The 26,421-nt window shown below is 45.4% G+C and overlaps 1 protein-coding gene across 2 annotated transcripts in view; it reads right to left on the reverse strand.

Annotated features, from left to right (window-relative positions):
- RB1CC1 (RB1 inducible coiled-coil 1) overlaps positions 1-26,421 on the reverse strand; it is a 353,042-nt gene that overhangs the window by 111,445 nt on the left and 215,176 nt on the right. For both annotated transcript variants that reach the window (XM_082257759.1, XM_082257760.1), the window contains exons 17-18: positions 23,253-23,493; positions 9,033-9,081 (exon numbers count right to left, since the gene is read on the reverse strand). In XM_082257759.1, the coding sequence (XP_082113885.1) occupies positions 9,033-9,081; positions 23,253-23,493 (290 nt within the window). The remainder of the gene's footprint in view (positions 1-9,032; positions 9,082-23,252; positions 23,494-26,421) is intronic.

Here is a 26,421-nt window from a genome sequence, read left to right on the forward strand (position 1 = left end):
AAGTGTAAAAAAATAAAAATAAAGAAAAATACACAAACAATAACAAAAAAAATTTAAAGTACCCCGTCGCGCCCACATATGTATTAGAGCGAGAGCAACAATTCTACCCAAAGACCTTCTCTGTAACTCTAAACAAGTAACCTGTAAACATTTTGTTGCCTATGGAAATTTTTAGGTACGGAAGTTTGGCACCATTCCACAAGTGTGCGCAATTTTAAAGCGTGACATGTTAGTTATCTATTTACTCGGGTAACATCATCTTTCACATTAAACAAAAATAATGGGATAACAATAATGTTTTAATTCATTAAACTGTTTTTTCCACAAACAAAAAAAAAAAGCATTTGAAAAATTGGTGTGCAAATATTGTGTGACATGAAAAGTTGCAACGACCTCCATTTTATTCCTTAGGGTCTCTGCTAAAAAAAAATCATATATAATATTTGGGGGTTCTGAGTAATTTTCTAGCAAAAAAAAATGTCCCTATGGTATAAGAAGCATAAGAGCTGCGTCTGTCAATGGACGATAGAGAAAACTGGATTTTTGTAAGAACTTACCGTAAAATCCTTTTCTCTGGAGTCCATTGACAGACGCAGCTCTTATGCTTCTTATACCATAGGGTTATGCTGCCCCCTACAGGAGTGGTACTAGGCAGGAAAAAATGCAATGACACGCCTACAGGGTCTGTCCTTCACGGCATAACCCCACACACACTCTGCCACAAGCCAGTTTCGTAGCAAGCGGTGAAAAAGACGACACAAACCATCCCCATAACAGAGGGGCGGGTGCTGCGTCTGTCAATGGACTCCAGAGAAAAGGATTTTACGGTAAGTTCTTACAAAAATCCAGTTTTCTCTATCGTCTAAGCTCTTATGCTTCTTATACCATAGGGACGCTCCAAAGCAGCGTAGGCATGAGGGGTTGGAAGAACGCAACCAGAAAAAAAAAAAAACAGGTAACATTTTTCCAAAGGCTAAACATAGCCAACTGGGTAACAAAGCACAACCAGGAACCACAGGAGTTTACCTAAAGAAAGCAAATATAAACCCCTGAAAGTCTCTTTAAACAGCAGCCTGCAAAACTTTGCAATCAAAGGATGCATCCGAAGATGCCAACAAATCTACCTTGTAGAATTTTGTAAAGGTATGCACAGATGACCAAGTCGCCACCTTATACACTTGAGTAACAGAGGCCTGATGAGGAAAAGCCCAAAAGGCACTCAGCGCTCTGGTAGGACGCGATGTCACAGGGAAAGGAGGAACCTGACCCTTTTAATGAATGAGCCCGTACAACCGTCTGCCTAATCCATCTGGATATAGTCGCAGCAGAAGCTGCCAAACCCTTACGAGATCCCTCAGTAAGGACAAAAAAAGAGTCTGATTTCTTAGAGGACTCGTGGCCAATCGGTAAGAAGAATAGACAAAACCAAAGTCAAATCCTACAGAAGCAAGGGGGATCGTCTCAGAGGAGCCATATGACACACCCCTTGAAGAAAGGTGCGAATGAAGGTATTAGCAGAAAAGGGTGTTGGAAGCACATCGCCAAAGCTGACACTTGACCCTTGATCATGCCCAAGGCCAACCGTTGTTTGACTCCTTTCTGCAAGAAAGCCAGGACCCTAGCCACAGGAAAAAAGGCAAGTTAGCAATTATGGCGATGCACACCATGAAATATACATCTTCCACGTGCAAAGATAAATCTTTCTGGAAGTCGCTGTTTTAGCCCTCAGCAGGGTAGGAAGCACAGATTCAGAGAAACCGCTATCTCTCAGCACCTGGTCTTCAAAAGCCATGCCGTTAAAAAACGCAACCGTAAAGAAAGATGGAGGATCGGCCCCTGAGACGGCAGGCCCTCCCCCAAAGACAACAACCAGGGAGGCACGATGACCATCTTTACCAGGTCTGCGTACCAAGACCAACGAGGCCAGTCTGGAGCAACCAGAATCCCCGGAACATTCTCCACGGCCATCCTGCGGAGAAACCTTGACCACAGCCGTATCGGAAGGAAGACATAAATCAGCCGATACTGGCTCCAAGGAGCTACCAATGTGTTTGTGGCATCGGTCAGAATCTCGGCCACCTCCTGCGCCGCCCGGGCGCTCTTTGTGCCCCTTTGATGATTGATGTAGGCCACGGCCGTGTCATTGTCCGATTGGATCTGAACCGGGAGACCGAGCAGTCGATTTGTCTATAGATCAGACAAAGTACCAGAACATCGATCAGTAAAGAAGACTCCTCTGTCGACCAGACTCCCTGGGCACAGGGGTTGTCCAGCACCCTGCCTGACAGGCTGACATCCGGGGTGACCACCGCCCACAGCAGCGGTAGAAAGGACTTGCCCTGACTCAGGGCCGGTGACTGAAGCCACAAACCTTGTGAGTCGGCTCAAAACTTATCATCCTGTCTTAAGGACTGTAAATCCTTGTTCCACTTGACAAGGATCTCCTTTTTCAGACGCCTGGAATGAAACTGAGCAAATGGGACTGCCTCGAAGGTCGACACCATCAGACTCAGGGCTCTTATGCATGTTCGTAGAGAAGAGAGATCGCTTTCCAGCAGCAATCAGATCTCTCCCTGCAACTTCTGAAGTTTGTCCCTGGGAAGAAAGACCCTCGCCACGGAGGAGTCCAAAGTTAGTCCTAGGTAATCCAGTCGCAACAACAGGGTCAGTGCAGATTATTTGAAGTTGATGATCCAAATGAACTCTTAAAGGGTCTGAACCGTGATTGACAGATCACCCAACAAGGCTGGGTGAGAGTTTGCTCTCAAAAGGAGATCGTCCAGATATCCTAGGATCGCAATCCCTCTTTTGCGCAGCAACGCCAACACCGGGACCAAAACCTTAGTAAAGACTCTGGGAGCGGAGGCGAGACCAAAGGGTAACGCCGCAAACTGAAATTTCTTCTCCGCCACTGCAAAACGGAGATACCTCTGATGTCCCCCGTATATAGGGTTGTGCAGATATGCATCTTTGATGTCAACTGAGGCTAAAAAAAAAATACCCCTGATCTAAAGACGCTACTACCAACCGAATGGATTCCATCCGAAACTACTGCACCCACACAAAGCGGTTTAGAGACTTGAGGTCAAAATTAGGATGCACCTTGCCCTCTTTTCCTGGGCACCGTGAACAGGTTGGAATAAAAACCTCGAAATCGGTCCTGCGAGGGACGGACACAATCACTTCTTGTGCAAGGAGGTCCTGCAATGCTTCCCTAAGATCCTTCAAGCGATCTGGAGACAGACAAAAATTTGAGGGAAAGAAGAATCTGTCTGCCGGTCGAGACCGAAATTCAAACTTGTACTTGGAACTAATCGGTTTGTGAACCCATTTGTCCTGGATCAAGGACATCCAGGGTTCATGAAAGAAACGCATATTTCCCCCCACCCCAGAAAACGGGTGAGGGCGCCCCTTCATGCAGAAGAGGAATTGTCCACCGAACCGGACAGACTGGTCTTGGGCTTACCCGACCATGCCATTTTGCTCCCTCCAGAGGCCCTGAACGGTTTACCTTTCCCTTGTGTCCCTGAGACATGAAAAAAAAAACATCTTTGGAGAATAGGGGAAGAAAAAGAGAAATGGACAGAGGGCGCACCAGCCTAGCGCATTATCTTTAAAACAATTTATTGTAATAGATATGTATAAACATTATACTCACAAAACGATTATGAAACATGGGCAATAAGCAATGAGGGACCACCAGGGGTCTCCACTGGGTATCCTCAGCTGCCGCAGGCTGTGGAAGGATGTAGACCTAAAAAAAATGCTTACGTGTTTTGGGGTGTTCCCTCTTCATCAGAGCTAGTTGGGGGAATGAGTGGTACAGCTTTTGTATATTCAAAAAGGTCACATGATCAAGTCTCAAAGCTCCACCCTTTGTGGGTGGGTCAAGAACAATATAAATGTAAAGAAGTATATTGCTAATGACAATAAAAGCATAAAAAATATAAATATATATAAAACCAATACATGTGCAAAGAAATCAATAAAAGATAATTCTCACAATACATGACAATATGACCATGGAAGAGTCAGCCTGACAGGAGACAGGATTTCTGGGCTATGCGGGAGCCAAAACTACCCGCGTTCCTGACTATGTGGGCTCATCAGTCAATTGTAAAGTTTCCCTTACTAAACAAATCAGTGCTTCCACCATAGCACGTTCCCGCGCTTCGGCTTAGGAGGACAGGTTCTCTTCGCCATCCGAATACAAGGACAGGAATCCCTCAGGGAGAGGGTTGTCCGTGGTGACCATATCAGTCTCTGAGTCAGAAGACAGAGAAGGCAACGGCCGTTTTTGGTTTGCAACATGTTTCATGACAAGAGCAACCTTTGATGCCAGACTTTCCAATGCTGCAGAAACAGACACTATGGACTGCGAGCCGGACATACCGGCAATCACACTAAGGGGGTCTGATGGAGAACTTACCACCTGGGACTCCATTTTGCAATGTGACAAAAAAACGTGCACTGCCCCTTCACGCTGTACTCGGAGTTACCCGTTAAACAGCGGCAGGTGGCAGAGTGTGCAGGGGATGCCCAGAAATGACCCCCATACTGTATCACCTCACAAAAGAACCAGCAATGTCTGCAGCATGAAGAACTGAACACAGGAAGCAATGTCACAGGAAGTGACATCAATCCACAAGAGGCCAAACTGCCTGTGTAGCTACAGGCTACAGCAAAATGGCGCCAATACAACTGCATAGGAAGCCCAGGGAAAATGGCCACATCACCCTGACACTAGCTAGCGTTAGTGAGTAAAGAGAAATAAACAGAAAAATTCCTAAAAGAACAAAAAAACTAAGACCCAAGTCCCAGCAGGAAACCTAGGTCCTGCTCCTTCACTAGGCAGCAGGAATCTGGCTTGTGGCAGAGTGTGTGCGGGGTTATGCCATGAAGGACAGCCCCTGTAGGCGTGTCAGTGAATTTTTTCCTGCCTAGTACTACTCCTGTAGGGGGCAGCATAACCCTATGGTATAAGAAGCATAAGAGCTGCGTCTGTCAATGGAAGACAGAGAAATTATGATTTTTACATGTAGGAGTGGAGTGCCAGAATTGGCCCAGTATGGAAGTGGTTAAACCAGCTTCTGTCAAACAGTCCTGCTGCAAAATCAGCATTTGATCATTATTCTCACTGGGGGGGGATTTTTTCATAATACAATAGTACAGTGGGGGAGATTAATGCGTTCACATCACTTGTGTGGATGTAAGAATCTGTAAGTCTTTTTATGTTCAAAAAAAGAAAAGAAAAAAAAGCTGTCTCCACCATTCTGCAATATTGCGCTTGATTTACAAAAGGCAAGTGTAGAAGCACTCGTTTTCCCCAGAGCTTAGTGGATGGGTAAAAACGTTCCTTTGTAAAAAAAAAATCCCAATCAGGTTCATGGGAAAAAAAAAAAAGGATTTTTTCTTGCACATAACTGAATGATGGAAATTAGTAGAGCTTCACCATATTTACTAAGCACTTGGAAAAATGAGAGAAGGTGCACTTGCAAAGTGCAAAGTCAATTTGCCTTTAGTAAATCAATCCCATTCTGTCTATCAATCAGCAAGCTGAAATAGTTTGCAAAACACTTGGATACAATTTTATTTTGTAATCTTTGCGTGAAATTTCATCTCACTTCGAGGATTACTAATGGTATCACAGTGACTAACCGAATTATCACCTTTGATACTCATTATAAGCAAGCACCAGCTAATCTTTTATTTGTATTTTGGATTTAATAAGTATTTTTTCTCACTTTTAATCCCTATTTTACGGTTAGGAATTGTCTGTTTTCGAATATCTTTACTGTATATATTTTCTTGCGTTGCTTTTCTTTTCATTTAAACATTTTTTTGAAAATCGTTATGCTGAATCTTTGAATGCTCTGAATCAGAGATTGAAGAATCTTTGTCTCGGACACGTTCCTGTCTGGGAGTGGCAGCAGGTATAATGAGCAGTGGCGTAGCGTGGGTTGTCAGCACCCGGGGCAAGGCAATTAATTTGCGCCCCCTAACCCGCGGAATTTTAGCACTCGAGTCTCTTCCACTAGATTAGTTAAAGAAACCCTTACCCCCTAAGCACATGTATTGTTTGTTATGAAAATACTGATGCAATTAGACCCCGTTCACACTGGGGCGACGCTACTTGCCGGGGCGACCTCACAAGTCGCGGTGCACTGCTCGCACCGCGACCTCGGAGCGGCCGGCACGGACTTCATAACATTGAAGTCAATGCAGGTCGCTCCAGGTCGCCCCAAAGAAGCTCCGGACCCTTTTTCTAAGTCGGAGCGACTTGTGTCGCTCCTATTAGAACGGGACCGCAGCTTCCCTATGGGAGGCGACCTACGGCGACCTGTCAGGCGACCAGGTCGCCTGACAGGTCGCCCAAGTGTGAACGGGGTCTAAGTGGTATTAAAACATTTTTAATTAAATAAACAATTATCAATGTATACCATAGATCCCATTTAGAGCAGGGTCCCCATAGATCCCCCTTTAGAGCAGGGTCCTTATAGATCCCCCTTTACAGAAGGGTCCCCAAAGATCCTACTTTAGAGCAGGGTCCCCCATAGATCCCCCTATAGAGCAGGCCAGGATCCCCATAGATCCCCCTTTAGAGCAGGGTCTCCCATAGAACCTTCTTTAGAGAAGGGTCCCCATAGATAACCTTTTAGAGCAGAGTCCCCCATAGAACCTCCTTTAGAGAAGGGTCCCCATAGATCAACTTTTAGAGCAGGGTCCCCATATAATCTATGGGGACATTTCTCTAAAGTGGGGGATCTATGGGGACCCTGGCCTGCTCTAAAGGGGATCTATGGGGACTCTGGCCTCCTCTAAAGGGGATCTATGGGGATCCTGCTCTAAAGGGGGATCTATGGGGACCCTGGCCTGCTCTAAAGGGGATCTATGGGGATCCTGCGCTAAAGGGGGGGATCTATGGCATAGATCCCCTTTAGAGCAGGGTCCCTATAGATCCCCCTTTAGAGCAGGCCAGGGCAGGTCCCCCATATAGATCTCCCCCCTTACAGCAGGCCAGGGTTAGGTGAGGTCCGGACCCTGGCCTGCTGTAGGGGGGGATCTATATGGGGGACCCCAGAGTGACGTAATTTCACCCTGGTCTGCTGTAAGGGGGATCTATATGGGGGATCATGTCCCCCATATAGATCCCCCTTACAGCAGGCCAGGGTGAGGTGAGGTCCCGTCCCCCATTTAGATCTCCCCCCTTACAGCAGGCCAGGTTCCCCATAGATCCCCTCTGAGGATCCTCTATGAGTAGCGCTACATAATCATATGGCTCCAAAATACACTCTTCTGTGCCTTTTATGTCCACGTCCACCACATATAGTTCATACTATTTAGTGTTCTTCTCACACACTCAGTCAGTCTCAGTCAGTCAGTCACTACTAGCACAGGCACAGCCAGCCAGCCCAGTACTACTCCAGTCCAGTCCTGAGTCCTGACTCCTACCTTTTTTTTCACCTGTCCCGGACCCGATCACAGCAGGCTAGGTTTTCTCCTCTCCTCCTAGGTTTTCCTCGTCCTGCAGCACCGTCTGACGTCGGCTCCCTCCTCTCTGGCCTCTCACCTGCCGCCTTCATCTGCTTCTGCCTGGCCTGGTGGTTCTCTCCTCTCCAGTCCCGCGCTCAGTGCTGCGCTGGGCGGCCGCTGCACCTTAGTTCCTCCCCCTCCCAGATAAGTCAGGCGTGCAGGGACTTTCTCTCCAAACCCCCCCCCCCCCTCCACAGTGGGCGGATCAGGAGCCGAGCTGCGCACAGCCAGTGAGAGTGAGTGAGCCAGCCTGGCCAGGGGCAGAGAGCTGCGAGTGTGGGCGGGCGGCGGCAGCAGCCTATGACAGAGTGTGAGACTGTGAGTGACAACTGAACTTCAAGTGGATGCGCCCCCCCCAGATGTTGCACCCGGTGCGGCCGGCCCCCCCTGCACCCCCCACGCTACGCCACTGATAATGAGCAATTCTTAAAGGACAGAATTGCTGTAGCAAATGCTTTGAATGGTGTGAGTTGGTGTCAAAACACTTGGTGGCAGATTTTTTGTTAACTTCAGCCTGTTTGTGACACAGACACAGTCTGCTTGTGTGTAATATGTCACAGGACCGGCAACATTTTTTGTATCAGAGCACAACACAATGCATGGTAATGTGTTACTGTGCCTTGCGCTACAATTAATTTGTGTTGTGGTTCTAATGCAAATAAGTGGCACTACAACATAAATGATGTGTGTTACCGTAACATACTGGGTGTGAATTGGCTTTAAAAGTCCTAATCCACATGTTGCCTATGTAAAATATATGTAGGATGTACTTGTGCAGACAGACAATTTGGTGAACGGCGTAGTAGTATTTAGACATTCATTTAAACATTTAAAAGGAATTCCTTACATTTTAGAAAATTAGCAGAATGGGTATATCAGAGAGAGAGATTAATTTGGCTAAGGGTATGAAAGGACCTGCCTAAAGTAAAGAATATGCATGGATGCATGCACATACATGGAAGGTGTACAGTATCTCACGCAAGTGAGTACACCCCTCACATTTTTGTAAATATATTATTATATCTTTTTGTGTGGCAACACTGAAGAAATGACACTTGTTATACAAGCTGTACACTCACTACTTTACATTGTAGCAAAATATAATTTCTTCAGTGTTGTCACGTGAAAAGATAGAATAAAATATTTACAAAAATGTGAGGGGTGTACTCACTTTTGTGAGATACTGTATATACATACAGTAGATTAGAACTACATACTGAAAATGTGGAAGTGTCTGTATCCTTGCTAAAGGTATGAAAAGAAGAATTTAAGGGCTCACAGGTCTTTTGATTGTTATATTATTTTGCATATACTTTATCAGAAATCTGTTATACAATAAATAATTTACTCTCCAGGAAACTACAAAGGTTGCCTGGAACTTGCTTGAAGGTTACATTCTATACATTCTTTTTCCATTACTATTTTTACACTTTATATTATTCACAAGAATCTGAAGTAATAAAATCAGTTAGTAATGGGAGGAAGGGACAATTACTTACTCTCTCTAGCAGCAATATCTTCTGTTTTTCTTCAGATAACATAGTATCACTAAAAGAAATGGAACATGTTAAATAATTATGAAGCTCATTTATGTTTCCAAAAAAGGTATGGACAAACAACAACAGTTAGTATTTAGAAACTATAGCTGTAGAGCATGTTCTATCACCCAATTGCATCTGTAAAACATTATATAGAGTAAAATCATATGAGGTCTATAAAATATAAGAGGCAGAATGATGGCTCAGTGGTCAACAGTCTGAACCCTTCCTTTCAGATTACTGTGACTGTGTATTTTGACTTACCATCAATTAAGGATGAAACACCAATAAATTAGTACAGGCAGTTGGGATACGACAAACTAACAGAAAAATAGGGATTTGTGTCTTACCCGTAAATTTTTTTCTTATATTTTTTTTGGAGTAACCCCTCCTACTCCCAGCAATCAAAGGAAAACACCAGGACCGAGGGGACAGTGTCCTTTGTAGTACTCCAAAAAAATGATTTTACAGAGGAGTCGATATCCTTATTTCCTAACCGTATAGTACAGAACACTGGCTTTCATTAATCAAGATGATGGGATATCACCAGGTTTCAGACTTAAAAAGTGGCTTGAGGTACTTTAAGAGATTGAAGCTGGCTTCGACAAAGGTTTGAACATGGTAGAACTTAACAAACGTGTTAACAGAGGACCAGGTTGCAGTCTTAGAATTGCAAAACAGATGTCTGGTGCTGAAAAGCCCAAAGAGGTACCGAATGAATGAGTTAGGTGAGCCTTAAAGGCTTTCTCAACCTTTAGCAACATATTACATCTGTATTCAGGGTATAACATGTTGCTAAGCGCCCCAACCCTTACGCTTACCCTAATCACCTCACATGTAGTCTATTGACACTTCCTGCAGCTCAGTAACTAAAAGTCCATATAGAGGTAAGGACAGAGTGGTGTAGGAGCCTGACAGTGGGATCGACTGATTGCGGGTGCAATACTTTTCAGCCTCCTGTGTAAAAAATAAATTAACATTTTTTAATTGCAAAAACATGTGAATTTATTATATTTTGTTAAAGGTGAACAAAGCTTTTAACAGGAAAGGGAGAAATCCTATCATTTAAGGTGTAAGCCTTAGTGATAACCTGACAAATCCACTTAGAAATGGTGGAACAAGATGCAGGACACCCTTTGCAACAGCAGGCAGAACAAACAAGGAATTAGAGGTTCGGTTTTAAGCAATGACTGATATCCCTCTACGCTGTTTAGATGTAGTCCCGCTGCAAGCACAGCAGCTAGTGTATAGGTATCTTCTTAGGAGCAAGAAAAAGATAAGACAGGGCCGCTGTCTTGATTAAAGTAGGGGGGAGAAGCCACCTTAGAGAGAAGGGAGGTCTGAGGCCTCAAAACCAATTTGTCATTCTGAACAACAAGGAAGGGTTCTTTACAAGAAAGGAAGGTCAGCTCTGATACAAAATTAAAATCCCAAGGCTAGCCAGGTGCATGAACAGGGGAGGGATGTGAACTACCCCTGAACAAAGGCCTTTGGCAGAAATGAGTGGCCAGAGGTCCCTGAAAGAGTGGCTAAGGCCACAACTTCACCCCTTAGGATACTCAAGCACAAATGTTGCTCTGGCCTAGACAGGTGGAAGGACAGGATACATCCCATGGAGCATCATCTTGGGTAAAACCTCTGTGCCTTGTACCGGCAAAGTATGCCTTCCAAATGCAATAACGTACCTTCTGAGAGGTTGATGTCCTAGGTTTAAGCAGCATAGAAATAACAGAATCAGATAGACCCTAATCTCTCAGAATTTGGGTTTCATCAAGAAAGCAGTCAAAGCCAGGGGCCGTGATGCAGGGTGGAAGACCAGGTCATCAGACAACAGGTTGGGTCAGTTTGGAAAGGCCTATGGAGTGTCTCCTATGAGTCTGAGAATGTCCCAGTACAGAGTCCTTCTAGGCCAATTTGGTGCCACCAAGATCACTGAATGCCCACCATCTTGATCCTATGCAACAGCTGAAGAAGAATCCATAATGTAAGTAAGGTATATCTGTCAAAATTGGTCCCACTGGGTCACCAGAGCACCCACTGCACAGCCCTTTGTATCCCCGATCCTAGCCACAAACCTGTCCACAATGTTGTTAAAGTGAGATGCCAACAGATTTATGCCCAGGGCCCTCCAATTGCAACAGGTGTTCTAGAACACTTCAGGGGGAACGGACCATCCTTTAAGTCCAGGAACTGACAACTGAGGGAGGGAGACTGATTGCCAATTGTCTATTTAGGAAATGTGGGCTGTAGACAATGCTGGAACATGCTTTTCAGTCCAAGCCACATTTATATCCACTTCCTGAAGGGCTGCATGCTTCTGATGCTGTCCTAATGTATGCTCTAGGTCATGGCTGTGGCATTGCCTGACTCAATGGCCAATAATGAAGTCGGCTGGTCTACCACAGTAAAGTTTCTGTTTAGCAGTTTAAAGGGCTTGCAGAGAGAGGGGACGAGGATTCAAATTCCAGCTTTTATCCCTGAGACACCGTGTCCTGGGTCCAATATGCCTTGAGCCTAGAAGATTGTCTCCAACTTGCAAAAGTGGGGATGCCTCTTCATTAAAAGCAGAAATTGGAGTTAGATCTGAAAGGGATGAAAGGAACTCTTCCATAAAAGTCAAGAGGCAGGTTCTGCCATGGGCACCTTAGCTTTCTTCTTACTAGGCAAGAGTGTGCTCTTTCCAACCGTGACATCCTTTATAATGAGGTCAAATGGCTTTCTGTAAAGTTCTCTGTTAAATGGTATTCTATTTAGACATTACTTACAGACTGTCCAGTCCCACAGCCAAAGAATCCTGTGCATCTGAACTGACATTGGAGCAGGTGAGAAAAGCGTAAGGCTATTAGGAGCTCCAAGTTTTGGAGCACTGCCGATCTGTCAGGATCTAATTGGGATTGCTTACCATGTGTTTAGCCCAAGCTGCTGAGGTTTGGCAAGACAATACCAACAGTTGCGTGGCCAAGCATGATAAAGCAAAGAGGGTGTCAGACCTTTTTTTCCCACAGGGTCTTGGAAGACTGGGACAACTTCAACTTTAACTGGGATTTGCTAAGGCTGGAAACAGCCGAATCCCTAATGGAACTTTCCACATTCTGTGGTAAGCTTCCCTTACTGGGTACTGCTGGGCAAACCTCTTGGGAGATAAACATAAACACTTTGTCTCGCTGTCTTCCTTCAGAACATCCTATATAAATAGGTAAACTGGAAATGACCTAATAGGTATCTTGGTCTTGAGAATGGATCTCAAACTGGTGACCTTAGGTTCAGGAGGTTAGGACGGTTCAAGTTTCAAACAGGAGTGTATTTATTCCACCAGAAGCATAATAGTTTCTTACAGCTTGAGAGAGATCAAGGGCGACTGCCTATCCCCCCCCCCCCCCCCCCGAAAGGACTACTCAGATCCTGAGGATTCAGCTTCCACTTTATCATCTTCATCAGGAAGCACTGGTGGCACAACAGACAAGCGGGACTCAGCAGGGAATGTCGGCACTTGTGGTTCTCTATTAGTGCAGAGACTTTCCCCATCAGGTCTGCAACAGAGGCTGAAAACTCCATCTAGTTCAACCAAATTAAAAATAAACAGAAACCCAGTGAACATCCAGCAGAGGAGCACTGCTGACCTCTGACCACAACAATCGGTGGCCATGGAGGATTTGTGGGGGACCACCAAATTTTCATTTTGCTTCCCAGTGGCAGAGCTGGCATCTGGGCAGAGACCTTTGCGAATTACACGATCTGATGGCTAACGGTAATCTGATAGAACACTGGCATTCATGCATTGCTGGCCGGGGAAAAGTTGCCAAGGGTCAGAACTGACTTGACTTAAGTGGTCAGGGACTACTAAGAAGTGGGGTTGAGCCAACCACTTTCAGCTGGGGGCTCGTATCCAAGATCGGGAGGTCACTCCTGGTCACCCGGCTTGGCGAGGGGAGAGAGACCTCATTACTTCACCTGCCTAGAAGCAAGATAAAGAGATCGTTTTTAGCCTGGAGGGCTATACAAGTCTGATAGGTCTTGGTGCTATAAGGCACACATGACCCACAACGTTTGGTGAGTGATTGAATCTTACCTTTGTCATTTGGATTCACCATTGCGCTGAGCACCTGCACTTTATTCAAGAAGTTTGGCACAGAAGAATCACAATTTATATATATATTTTTTTTGCATATATGTTTTTTCTACACATGTATTGGAACTTTCACTGAAAATTTTCTTCACTAAGGATTTTTGTTCAGATTTAATGGACTATTTTGAGTTTAAATATTATATGTATTATTGTCTATTTGGAATATTAATTTAACACTTTGTATTTATATATTTATGAATTTAGAGCAAGCGCTATAGGTAGCCTTTTTAGACTACTTACCTACACATGATTTTTTTACTATAGCAGCTGCTAAATAATTGTATTCACTGAAGTATTTATGTAAGGTTCTTTATTCACGATTTTAGAGCAAGCGCTATAGGTAGCCTAAATTTAGACTACTCACTTATATCTGGGCAGAGCCCCACTGACCTCTGCTCAGCACCCACAGCACTTTCGGAGGTCCAGGGAGTCAGGGTGGGCAGCCCTTCTCCCCAACAACAGGCAGATGCAGAGAAGCTCGAACTGAAGCACTGGCAACCGGACAGAAAGACCTCTGCCCCATGCCGCAGCAGTTCCGGGGGTACAGGTTGAGAATCTGGATGTTCTTCTTACCCAGCGGTATACCAGGATCCCACACAGGAGGGGTCATCTTCACTCCCCAGAGGCAGTCCGAGATGCAAGGAGAGGAGGAAGCCATTCCCCCTCCCCAGTGGCAGGTCAAGGACCAGGGAGAGGAGATGGTTATCCTCCCTCCCCAGCGGCAGATCCACAGTCTGGGAGAGGAGGTGGTCGATCAACAGTCTGCGAGCAGAGAAAGCTATCCTCCTCCCCAATAGTCAGCTAGAGCGGAGGAAACGGTCTTCCCTCCCCAACTAGAATCCGTGGAGAGAGTACCAGTGAAATTTAATCCCAGCAGCCTAATAAGGGTACAGGAGATTGAGCAGCAACCCTCCCTCCCCAGCAACAGACCCACACTCTGCCAGCAGAGGAAGCCGTCCTCCCCAACAGTTAGCCAGAGCAGGGGATATGGGGTCCCCAGCAGAAAGGCTGGCATAAGGGCCAGGGGAGGATCCAGAGTCTAGTCTTGGGAGGGGCACTGCCCCAAAATAGGCTGTTGCTTACAGAACTGTTTTTAACATATCATACAGTCCTAACCTTGTTTAAAACAGTGACATGTTTAAAACGATGCCACTTCCTCTCAGTGCATAGGGAAGAATAGTGAGACATGCCAACCACAGTAATGAAAATATTAAGGCCAGCAGCGACAGAGGCGGTGGTCTTAACACTTTTATCAACTTCATTGGAGATTTTTATGATTTCCCTATGGGTCTCCTGATGCGCTACAGTACAGTGCTCCTCTCCATCCGGGACTCCTTCCCTCCTCCCTACATCGTAGAAAAACTAAGGGGGAGGGAGCTACAGCACACCTCACTATCCGGGACTCATGCCCCTACAGCAGGGATGCCCAACCTTTTTAGGAGAGAGGGCCACTTTAGCGCCTTGGTAACCGGATGACATGTGCGTGTCCACTCAGCATATGCAGAGCAGACACAGACAAAGTCCTATCTACTCTATGGCTCCTGATCTGATCCACCCAGACAGAAGGAGACGGATCCCCTTCTGTTCTTTTAAGTGGATCCTGATTGGAGATAGGCGGATGTACACGGACACAAGTCCGTTTACATCTGTCGCTCTATAGAGGTGAATGGAGGTTCCAATTGGGTCCACCCGAAAAACAGACAGTTTACCTGCACCTCAACTGACCTCAATCTTCACTTTTTCCTCAGGATTACTGCAGATATCGCTGGCTGCTGCTGTCCCCCAGGCAGAAATGACTTGTGGCTGCTGCTGGCTGTCCTACAGGGTTGGTACTGCTGGTTGGTACTGCTGGTTGGTACTGCTGGTGGGTTATGCTGGCTGATACTGCTGGTAGGTTCTGCTGGCTGGTACTGCTGGGTGGTGCTGGTAGGTACTGCTGGCTGGTGCTGAAGGGTACTGCTGGTGGGTACTGCTGGTGGGTACTGTTGGCTGATACTGCTGGTGGGTTCTGCTGGCTGGTACTGCTGGTGAGTACTGCTGGCTGTTACTTCCGGCTGGTACTGCTAGCGGGTACTGCTGGCTGGCACTTTTGGCTGGTACTGCTGGCTGGTACTGATGGTGGGTACTTCTGGCTGGCACTGCTGGTTGGTACTTCTGACTGGTAATGCTGGCTGGTGCTGGTGGGTAATGCTGGCAGGTACTGCTGGCTGATACTGCTGGTGGGTTCTGCTGACTGGTACTGTTGGTGGGTATTGCTGGCTGGTACTGCTGGCGGGTTCTTGATCCACCATTCCTGAGCATCAGTGTGACAGGAGCCGGTGCTGGAGGAAGCATGCGGCTGCAGTAGAGAGCACAGCCGATGCTTCCTGTATCACTCCTGTCACAGGCAGAGTACATTTGGTATCACTCTGCCTGTGACAGGAGCCGGCGCTATACAGGAAGTATCGGCTCTGCTTCCTCTAGTGTCGGCTCCATTCTTCACACTGATGCTCGAGGATGGGGGTCAGGAACCCGCAATCTGGTTTTGCCGACCTGCCATCTCAGAGCAGGAGGTGGCGCTGGGATTCTCTGACTCGTTGTCCCCCCCCCACCCGGGTCCTCCCCTGATCAGGGCAGAGTGTTGCCAACCTCTGACCAGCACCTTCAGCAGCTCCGGGGATCCAGGGTGAAGAGATAGTGAACCTATATCCCCCGCCATCAGCTCCAGAGACTGGGGATTTAATATAATTTTCTGCTGAGGAGGAACAACCCAGTGAGCTCCCAGCAGAAGCACAGGCAGCCAGACAGAGGGTCTACCACCTTTGCCCAACACCTGTAGCGACACAGGAACCTCAGGGAAAGTGGTCAGCGTTTTTTCTCACCAGCGGCTGAAAGGGGCTTTGAGAGATTGGGCAATCAGTCCAATCAGTATGGATTTACGAGCACAGGAAGTCGTTACCACAGCGGGAGCCTGGGAATACAGGAGATGTAGAAATCAGCTGATCTCCCCATCAGCAGATAAAGAAACAGGGAGGGGAGGAAGCCTTCTTAACTCCCCAGCTGCAGATCCACAGTTTGGTTGAGAAGGTGGTCGTCTTCCTCCCCAGCAGCAGCTCCACAGTCTGGGAGAGGAGGGAGTCATCCTCGCTCCCCAGTGGCAGATTCACAGTCTGGGTGAGCAGAGGGATCGTCCTCACTTTCCAAAAGCAGATCCACAGTCTGTGAGCAGAGGCAGCCTGCTGTCCTGCCCCCTCCCCCCCCTGCTTCCCCAACCTTTCCCAACAGTCAGCCAGAGCAGAGGAGATCGTCTTCCCTCCCCAGCAAGGATCTGTGCACCCGGAAGACAGTACCAGAAAAATGTCTTCCCAGCAACTGGATGGGAGTACAAGAGATGGAGCAACCAGCCCATCTCCCAGGAGCAGTTAAAAAACTTGGTAGAGGAGTTATCCGTCCTTCTTCCCCAGCACCAGAAACCATCATGGCTTCCTTGACTGTTAAATGTGGTAATGGTATCTTGCATTATATAACAGGACATTTTTCTGAATTCTTGTAGCTCACTTAAATGCAAGGGCCCATAGTCAGTAGTCTACCCTGCAGTCCCCTCCAAAAGCCCCTGTCACGGTTGGGTCTGCACAGCCTCCATATACAGAACTGTATACTCAGTTGATTCACAGAAAGGTGAAAAAACCTTATAAAGCACAGTCCAATTTGCTCCAGTGATAGGGAAAAAATCTTCCTAATCCCCTGAAGACAATCATATATTCCCTGGATCTTTACCTATAAATGTTAATATCCACTTAATGTTTGTGCATTTTGAAATGCATCCGGTTCAGTCTACTTAACTGGCTCAACTATTTCTTACTCGTAGCCCTTACTGTGAAGAAACGTTTCTGTATGTGTAGGTTAAATCTATTTTCATCAAGCATAAAGAGTGCCCCTTTTTCCTTTGTAATGACCTTTAATAGGAAGTTCACCTTTTGGAACATGTTCCATCCATATTTAGGCCGCGGTATTCATTCACAGAGTTCTGTGAATGGGAAACTACAAGTACTGACAGCCTTTGCAGCTGTCAGCTTGTAGTTCTGAATGAACCACCATGGCGATGTTAAACACTCTGGAAGTTCCTTGTCTCTTCTGGTCAGTGTGTATCTGCCTGCCTGTAGGAGGTATGAGCAGACAGATACACTGACAAGTCTGCAGGAGTCCTGCATGGAATCTGCTGATCATGGGTGCAATGCTTGACAGGCTCCAAGTAAAAAAATTAAATAAAAAAATGCATATTTTTTTACCTGCAAAAAAATGTGCATTTATTATTTTTTTAAAAAGATGAACTTATCCTTTAAAGAGGTTGTAAACTCGTATAAATTTTTTTTTTTTTTTTTACACCCTGCAAAAGAAAGTACACCCTGCAAAAGAAAGACATAATGAGCTAGTATGCATCGCATATTAGCTCATTATGCAATACTTACCTCAGAACGAGCCCCTGCCGTGCCGCTCACTCACCTCTATGACGGGCGACATGTCTAGTCGCCCGTCTTCCGGGATCGCGGCATCCGGCCATCTGATTGGCCGGAGCCGCGGTGACGTCACTCCCGCGCACGCGCGCGGGAGCCGACAGTCACGGCACGGGGCTCTGAAGGAACGGCACGATCGGCCGTTCCTTCAGAGCGCATGCGCCAGTGACGTCACTGGCGACATGTAAGGTAAATATCTCCTAAACGGTACATGTTTAGGAGATATTTACAGTACCTATAGGTAAGCCTTATCATAGGCTTGCCTATAGGTACAAGTTGTAGAGGAGGGTTTACTTCCTCTTTAAGTGTATATCTGTGCACCAAGTTCACTGTATGAACCACTTTATGTATTTATACTTGGGGTTATATACCTATCCTCTTAGCTGAGGTCCTCCATGCCTCTTCTGAGTTTGGTTGCTCTTCTCTGCACTCTCTCCAGTTTCCCAATATAGTTTTTGTAAACTGGGGCTCATAACTGAACTGCACACCCCAGTTCAGAATATGCAGTGTGGAGATTAAGATTGGAAGTACCAGAAAATGAGTTTTGCCGAGCAACACCGAATAGGCTCATTATGGCTCTGTGCATAGTGTGCGCTGGCCTGCCCCCATGTCCAATTTCCCCTGTGCCCAACGTTCCCATGAGGGTGAAGCCCCTCCCCCCAAAAGGTACTCACAGCCATCATCAGTGCAGAAATGGCTGTTGTAGAGCAGTAGGTGTGCAGTCGTTCTTGTGGGGTTATCGAGTTGCTGGCTCTGATTTGTATGCACACAAAATGGGTCACTGCAACCCTGTGTTACAGGGCATGCCCCTAAAAACTGCTCACTGTGAAGAAAGTGGTGCACGTTATGCTATACTTTTCTGTATTCTTCCCAATCTATTAGGTAGAAAACAGAACTATAAGCCAGAAACCTACTCATAGTAGTAGTGAGGGGTCACCCAAAACTGGGGATTGCTGGAGTAAGAGTTTTTCTATAGGTAACCACAACAACTTTGTCAGTGTCTTCACCTGAAGGTGGCACCATATAAGCCATGGTCTTGGTTTATGGAAGCCAGTGTCTTTTATTATAAGAATAAGAATCCTTATTTGTTGCCTGTGCTGATTGTTTCTTTTTAAATAGTAATGGGGCCCTGATACATTTGCACACTCCAAGTACAAGACAAAAGGCTGTGTTTATAAAAGACCATTGAAAAGTGTAATGTCTGCCCTTTACACTCAACAAGAAAAGCAATTCCAGCAATAGGCAGCTGCAGCCAAAAACGGTACATCCAATAATCAAGCAACAATGCCATGGAGCTTGTTTAAATTGTCACCTACAGTAGCTCACAAAAGTGAGTGCACTCCTCACATTTTTGTAAATATTTTATTATATCTTTTCATGTGACAACACTGAAGGAATGACACTTTGCTACAATGTAAAGTAGCGAGTGTACAGCTTGTATAACAGTGTGAATTTGCTATCCCCTCAAAATAACTCAATACACAGCTGTTAATGTCTAAACCGCTGGCAACAAAAGTGAATACACCCCTAAGTGGAAATGTCCAAATTGGGCCCAGTGTCAATATTTTGTGTGGCCACCATTATTTTCCAGCACTGCCTTAACGCTCTTGAGCATGGAGTTTACCAGAGCTTCACAGGTTGCCACTGGAGTCCTCTTCCACTCCTCCATGATGACATCATGGAGCTGGTGGATGTTAGAGACCTTGCGCTCCTCCATCTTCCATTTGAGGATGCCCCACAGATGCTCAATAGGGTTTAGGCCTGGAGACATGCTTAGCCAGTCCATCAACTTTACCCTCAGCATCTTTAGCAAGGCAGTGGTCGTCGTGGAGATGCGTTTGGGGTCATTATCATGTTGGAATACTGCCCTGCAGCCCAGTCTCCGAGGGGAGGGGATCATGCTCTGCTTCAGTATGTCACAGTATATGTTGGCATTTATGGTTCCCTCAATGAACTGTAGCTCCTCAGTGTCGGCAGCACTCATGCAGCCCAACACCATGACACTCCCACCACCATGCTTGACGGTAGGCAAGACACACTTGTCACCTGGTTGCCCCCACACACGCTTGACACCATGTGAACCAAATAAGTTTATCTTGGTCTCATTAGACCACAGGACATGGTTCCAGTAATCCATGTCCTTAGTCTGCTTGTCTTCAGCAAACTGTTTGTGGGCTTTCTTGTGCATCATCTTTAGAAGAGGCTTCCTTCTGGGACGACAGCCAAGCAGACCAATTTGATGCAGTATATGGTCTGAGCACTGACAGGCTGACCCCCCACCCCTTCAACCTTTGCAGCAACGCTGGAAGCACTCATACATCTATTTCCCAAAGACAACCTCTGGATATGATGCTGAGCACGTGCACTCAACTTCTTTGGTCGACCATAGCGAGGGCTGTTCTGAGTGGAACCTGTCATGTTAAATCGCTGTATGGTCTTGGCCACCGAGCTTCAGCTCAGTTTCAGGGTTTCGGCAACCTTCTTATAGCCTAGGCCATCTTTATGTAGAGCAACAATTCTTTTTTTCAGATCCTCAGAGAGTTCTTTGCCATGAGGTGCCATGTTGAACTTCCAGTAACCAGTATGAGAGAGTGAGAGCGAGAGCGATAACACCAAATTTAATCCACCTGCTTCCCATTCACACCTGAGACACTAACGGGTCACATGACACCGGGGAGGGAAAATGGCTAATTGGACCCAATTTGGACATTTTCACTTAGGGGAGTACTCACTTTTGCCAGCAGTTTAGACATAAATGGCTGTGTGTGGAGTTATTTTGAGGGGACAGCAAATTTACACTGTTATACAAGCTGTACAGTCACTACTTTATAATGTAGCAAAGTGCCATTTCTTCAGTGTTGTTATATGAAAAGATATAATAAAATATTTACAAAAATGTGAGGGGTGTACTCACTTTTGTGAAATACTGTATATATTGAGAAAAAGGAAACCTGGAACACTATACTCATGTTTCTTTGAGTGTGCAACCATAACTTACTTTTACAAATTTAAAGTAATGGATCATCAGATCATATTTTTCTCTTTAAAGTTCAGGACATATGATGTTCAGATGGAAAAATGTAGAGTTAAATATTGCAGTACCAAAAATAGCTCATGCGTTTTGAGAAAAAACAGGTGTAAAACTGAACTACAATTTATCATTTCTCATAGCTCAAAACTACAATAAAAAAAAAAAAGCAGATAAATGTTCTTCTAAAGCAGTGTAAATGAGATGAAACATGCACATTTAAACTCACTGATACTGCAGACAGATGGAAATATAATACATTCAATTATTTCTGCTTGGGTTGAACTGCCTTGTACAGTATAGTGGTTTAGTTTGAGCAGAAATAATAAATACTGATACTTTAAAGCAATAAAATAATATATATTTAAATGTGTTTATATTTCTAGATACAATGTTGTATGTATCTAGTAATGCCCCCTTTATCAGAAATTACTTCTTGCAAGCATTTTCCATAACCACTCCCCAGTTTCTAAAATGGACTCCATGTTTTTGACCACTCCTCTATGCAAAATTCTTTCCGTTTCAAAATATGTGTTGGTCCTTTTTGCATAAACTGACCATTTAAAATACCGCACGACATTTCAATGGAATTCAAATCAGGGGTTTGACTAGGCCTGTCCCATTACTTTATTTCTTCTTTACGAGCTATTCCTTGGTAGATTTGCTAGTGGGCTTTGGATCAGTATCACATGTGCAGAGCCTTTTCTTGTTCAGTTTCAACGCTGTGAAAAATGGGCTGATATTCTTATCAAGCACACTTTAAAAATTATACATAATTCATACCCCCTAGATGACTGCAAGCTGTCTAGGCCCTGAAGCAGCAAAGTAACCCAGAACCACAACATCTCCACCTCCATGCTTCATAAATGCTATGTGAATCTACTCCTGAAATGCTGTCTTTGGTTTGCGACATGTCTACTGGTGCTGTGGCTAAACAACTCTATCTTCGATTCTTCGGTTCATCAATTTTCAGCACATTGTTCTAGAAGGCCTTGCCTTTGTCTAAAAATATAATGGCAAACTGTAGTTTTTCTCTTTGGACAGCAAACGCTTTTTCCTGACACCTTCCCTTTAGAGGGCTGAACATGCTGAGCCACCCAGTCCTGAAAAAAATAGCATGTCATCTGAAATCTACACCACTTTTAGATGTTATCTCTTACAGTGAAATAAATTATTTCAAATAATTTGCCATTATTTTTAAATCTCTTGAAAACTCATATGCATCGCAACCTCCTTTGAGGGACTTTTGCCTCGTTTCCACTGAGCGGAACGGTTCGGGTCGGTACAGTTTGGAAGGGTTAGAATGGTCCGGTCTATTCAGGTGAGCGTTTCCACTGCAAGTCGGGCCACCAGGGACCATGCGGGGTTTACACCAAATGAGGTGTTTGTTTTGCTCTTTCATTTGACGTGAGGATTGAAGTTTTCCTGTCCGCCAATCAGTGGAATCTATTGTGTGACGCCAGTAGCTCCGCCCTAACCGTACCGTACCATTTCCTATGGCCCTACATCTGAAGCAGGACCAGGAATGGTGCTGTTTGGTTCGGTTGTATGGGCCACTTTCATAATGGAAACACTCAAATTAGCGTACCGTACCGAACCGACCCGAACAGATCCGCTCAGTGGAAACGAGGCATTAGAGAGCTCTTCTAATCTTGGTATGATTAAGAAGAATGCCCCTTACATTGAGGACCAGTGGGAAGGATGTCTCCCTTACAGTGGTGGTCAGAATAGCACTCTTAAAATACAGCTAAAAAGATTGTTGATATAATGCCACTTGCTTTGCCAAATGGTGTTGGCTTGTAACTATGCAAGCAGCATCAGATGGGAGGTCGATGAGCCACGGGTGCAAGATACCCCTGCCAATCTGGAAAAGCCCTAGCTGAAAATGGCTGGTCTACAGCAAAAAAGAAAACCAAAACCCAGATATCTGAGGTTTAATTAATTAAGACAGGTTCCACCTGCATACTCCCTAATGAGGGTCTGATCATTGGCACCAAATCTGAAACTCCTCATTCTAATTTCATGATTTGAAATAGTGGAAAATGTGGGTGTGTATTTACTTTTTCTTTGTGACACATCCCTTTTTTTATTATTTTAGATTAGAGGAATAAATACACCACGCCAATTTTATGTGACATTTCTTCAAGCATATTCCCTTCTTTCTGGATTACAGAAGTGGCAGCCCTAAATGGAAATGTGCTTTTGTTACTAAAGGGTTCACACTCACTCTTAACTTTATAGCTAAGTGTGCCAAGTGGAATTTTACAGTCTATAGATATTTGTTCCCGAGTTAAAGACAGTTCCTGAGTTACAGATAAACAAAGAATACATGGATTTTTTGCTTCATACCGCAGTTGCAATAGTTCTGTTTTGCAGAGTGAAAAAAAAAAGAATAGAAAATCTCATACTGTGTAAGATATCATAGGCTCTATTTATATTTTATGCCCTCTTTGTGTTTTGCCCAGTAGGTTACTACAGATGCTGAAAGCAAATGGTTTACACACTAAAACAGTTTAGTCAAAAATTGCACTTACTGAACAGCTGTCATGCTGGTATCTAAAGTGGGTTCCATTCTATCCTCCTCTACAACAGCAGCATCATAAACAGGTCTATTCATTTCACTAGCAGGGTCAGATGCACAAGCTCCAGCAGGTTCTGAAGGAAAAACCATGTGAGTTGAAGACATAAGATTCTGAAGCTTGCCAATGTCCTCTTCTAGCTTCTTCTTCTCTTGCAGTAAACGTGCCCGATCTTCAGAAAGAGTTTCAATTAAAGCTAAAAAGCAACAAATAAATAATAGTTATTGATGTACTGGATACTATCTGATTTATACCAAGGATAAATAAAAATAGTGAAAAAAACTCAGGATTATGTAAATATATAAATTTAAAGCGACCATCAAAAACTTAAGCCGGCCATAGATGGTGCGTTTTTTTTCTGCAACCACGGGTCCCCCGGAGGTAGTGTTCTCCCGGCAGGGGGAGCTGTCCCTGCTGGGAGAACATACAATGATTATTGCTAGTAGCTATAGCTACTCTCAATCAATAGATCAAACAATTTTGATACAATCGGCATGGCTATGGCTTATTTCTCTCAAAACATAAAGTGACCCATCAGCAACATGGAAAACAAAATAAGCCTGCTCCTGTAATGAAGTAACTAAATCTCTTCCACTCTTATCACCTGTACCACCAAACTCCCCTCCAATCAGGAGGTATTGCTGGCTGAAATCTCTACAGAAACTCATCTTTCCCCCACAGCTTCCTAAGTTTTAATGATTACATAAACAAAGACAGGAAGCTGCTAGGATAAGCAAGCAAAACTTCTTCAATATTACAGAACAAATCCACTGAATATAACTAACTACTATTAGCCTATTCAACTGTCAATTAACCACTTAAGCCCCGGAGGATTTTCCTGCTAAAAGACCAGGGGGTATTTTGCGATTCGGCACTGCGTGACTTTAACGGACAATTGCGCGGTCGTGCGACGCTGTACCTAAACGAATTTGACGTCCTTTTTTTCCCACAAACAGAGCTTTCTTTTGGTGGTATTTGATCACCTGTGCGATTTTTTGATCACGCGCTATAAACAAAAAAAGAGCAACAATTTTGCAAAAATAGCAATATTTTTCACATTTTTTTATATGAAATTCCCTAAAAAAAAAAATGTAAAAATCAAAATTTTTTAACATTTTTGGCCAATTTGTTTTATCCTATGTTTGGTAAAAAAAAAAATCGCAAAAAGCGTATTTTGATTGGTTTGCGCAAAAGTTATCGCGTTTACTAACAAAGGGAAAGATTTTTGTCATTTTTGTTGTTTTTTTTTTTAACGCGTAATGGCGGCGATCTGCGATTTTTTTTGCGGTACCACGACATTGCGGCGGACAGATCGGACCCTTGACTGACATTTTTGACACTTTTGGGGTTACCAGTGACATTTCTACAGTAATCAGTGCTATACATATGCACTGTTACTGTAAAAATACACTGGCAGTGAAGGGGTTAACTTTATTTGGGAGGGAGGGGCTGTGTGTGTCCCTAGGGGCGTGATTCTTACTGTGATTGGCTGTGGCTCTAGCTGTAAGGACACTGATCAACGGATCTACATACTAGATCCATGTGATCAGTGTCTTTACAGCGAGGAGAATGACAGGCAGCTTGTTTACACAAGCTGCCTGACATTCTCCCTCTCCTCCGATGATCGCCGAGTGGCCGGCGGACATCGGGTCCGCTGGTCACACGCGCGGGGGGGGGGGTCCGTGACCGCGCGGGCGCGCGCTCGCTCCCCAGACCCTCCCAGGCTAGTGACGTTAATTAACGTCACTCTGCCTGGCAGGGGCTGACCGCCGCAGTAAATCTACTTGCGGCGGTCGCCAAGCGGTTAAAGGGCAAAACTTTTTTTTTTTTAACTTTTGGATAGAGTGTAGAGGGATTAGAAGCCCTGTCTGGTTTTTTAGCTGTCCGTGCAACTGTTAGGGAGATTCACCCTCATTATTTGTTCTGTTTAGTATTGTCATTGAAAGTAAAAGAAAATCCCGGGGGCGCATGCGCGCGATAACGGAAGATGGCCGCCTGAACTCCGTGCTCCGCGCCACCGGACCACATCCATCCAGCTTCTCAAGCACTGCCTCCCTTTAGCAACAACTCCTCAACCTTACCTGATTGCGGACATCACCGGGCACCTGGGGGTATGCGCCGATCGTCTAAATACGGGCAGAAACAACGATCCCAGCCGAAATCCTCCCTGACTGGTGGGAGGGGCAAGATGGCGCCCGAACCTCCGGAGCCGGATGACACCACGCGGCTCTCCTCTTCCCTGGCGGACAGTGTGCAGCAATTCCCCACGGACTTGGTAAGCCCAGCTCCCCTTGATCCAGATGCCTTGCTGAGTAAGTTCCGCGCCATAGTCCGGGACGAAATCGCCACGGCCTCCCGCAAACTGTCCTCTGACCTCATACAGGGCCTCAAAGAGATAGGCCACCGCACTCATCAGCTAGAACAGAGGATGGACTTGACCACTACAGTTTTAGAGGGCCATGAGGATGAAGTTGGTAGACTGACTGGGGAACTAAATACTCTCCGTGACAAATTGGAGGATGCAGAGAATAGGGCCCGCAGAGACAACCTCTGCATCCGCGGACTCCCAGAGGTCATTACTGATCTGCAGGGCACCGCCACAACCTTTTTTCAGGAGCTGACTCCGGACATTCCCCTGGAACGCCTGGAATTGAATAGGATTCATAGATCCTTGCCGCCCAAACCTTCAGAGGGCCCCCCCAAGGAATGTTATTATAAAGTTCCACTACTACCGTACCAAGGAAAGATTGCTACAAGCAGCTAGGGAACTTCCTGATCTTTCCTTTCAGAATCACTCCCTGCAACTATTTGCTGATCTTTCCCCGGTCACCATAGCCAGGCGGAGATCTCTGAAGCCGTACCTGCAAATCCTACAGACTCACAACATTAAATACCGGTGGGGGTTCCCCTTTAAGCTCTCTTTCTCTGTCCAAGGCCAACAGTTCCAAGCTTTCTCCCTGGCTGATCTACACCGCCATTTTCAGGAGCTGAACCTGGATCTTCCTTCTTCCCAGGTGGCCTCTACATCGTCCTCTTCGGTGCCCTGCATGAAGCCATCGTCCTCCCCACCCAAGCAGCTGTCCCAGGGATCTCATCATGGCTCTGAAGCCCTCCGCTCCCTCCA

The sequence above is a fragment of the Pelophylax lessonae genome (assembly GCF_965119305.1).
Source record: "Pelophylax lessonae genome assembly, chromosome: 5".
Lineage (NCBI taxonomy): Eukaryota > Metazoa > Chordata > Amphibia > Anura > Ranidae > Pelophylax > Pelophylax lessonae.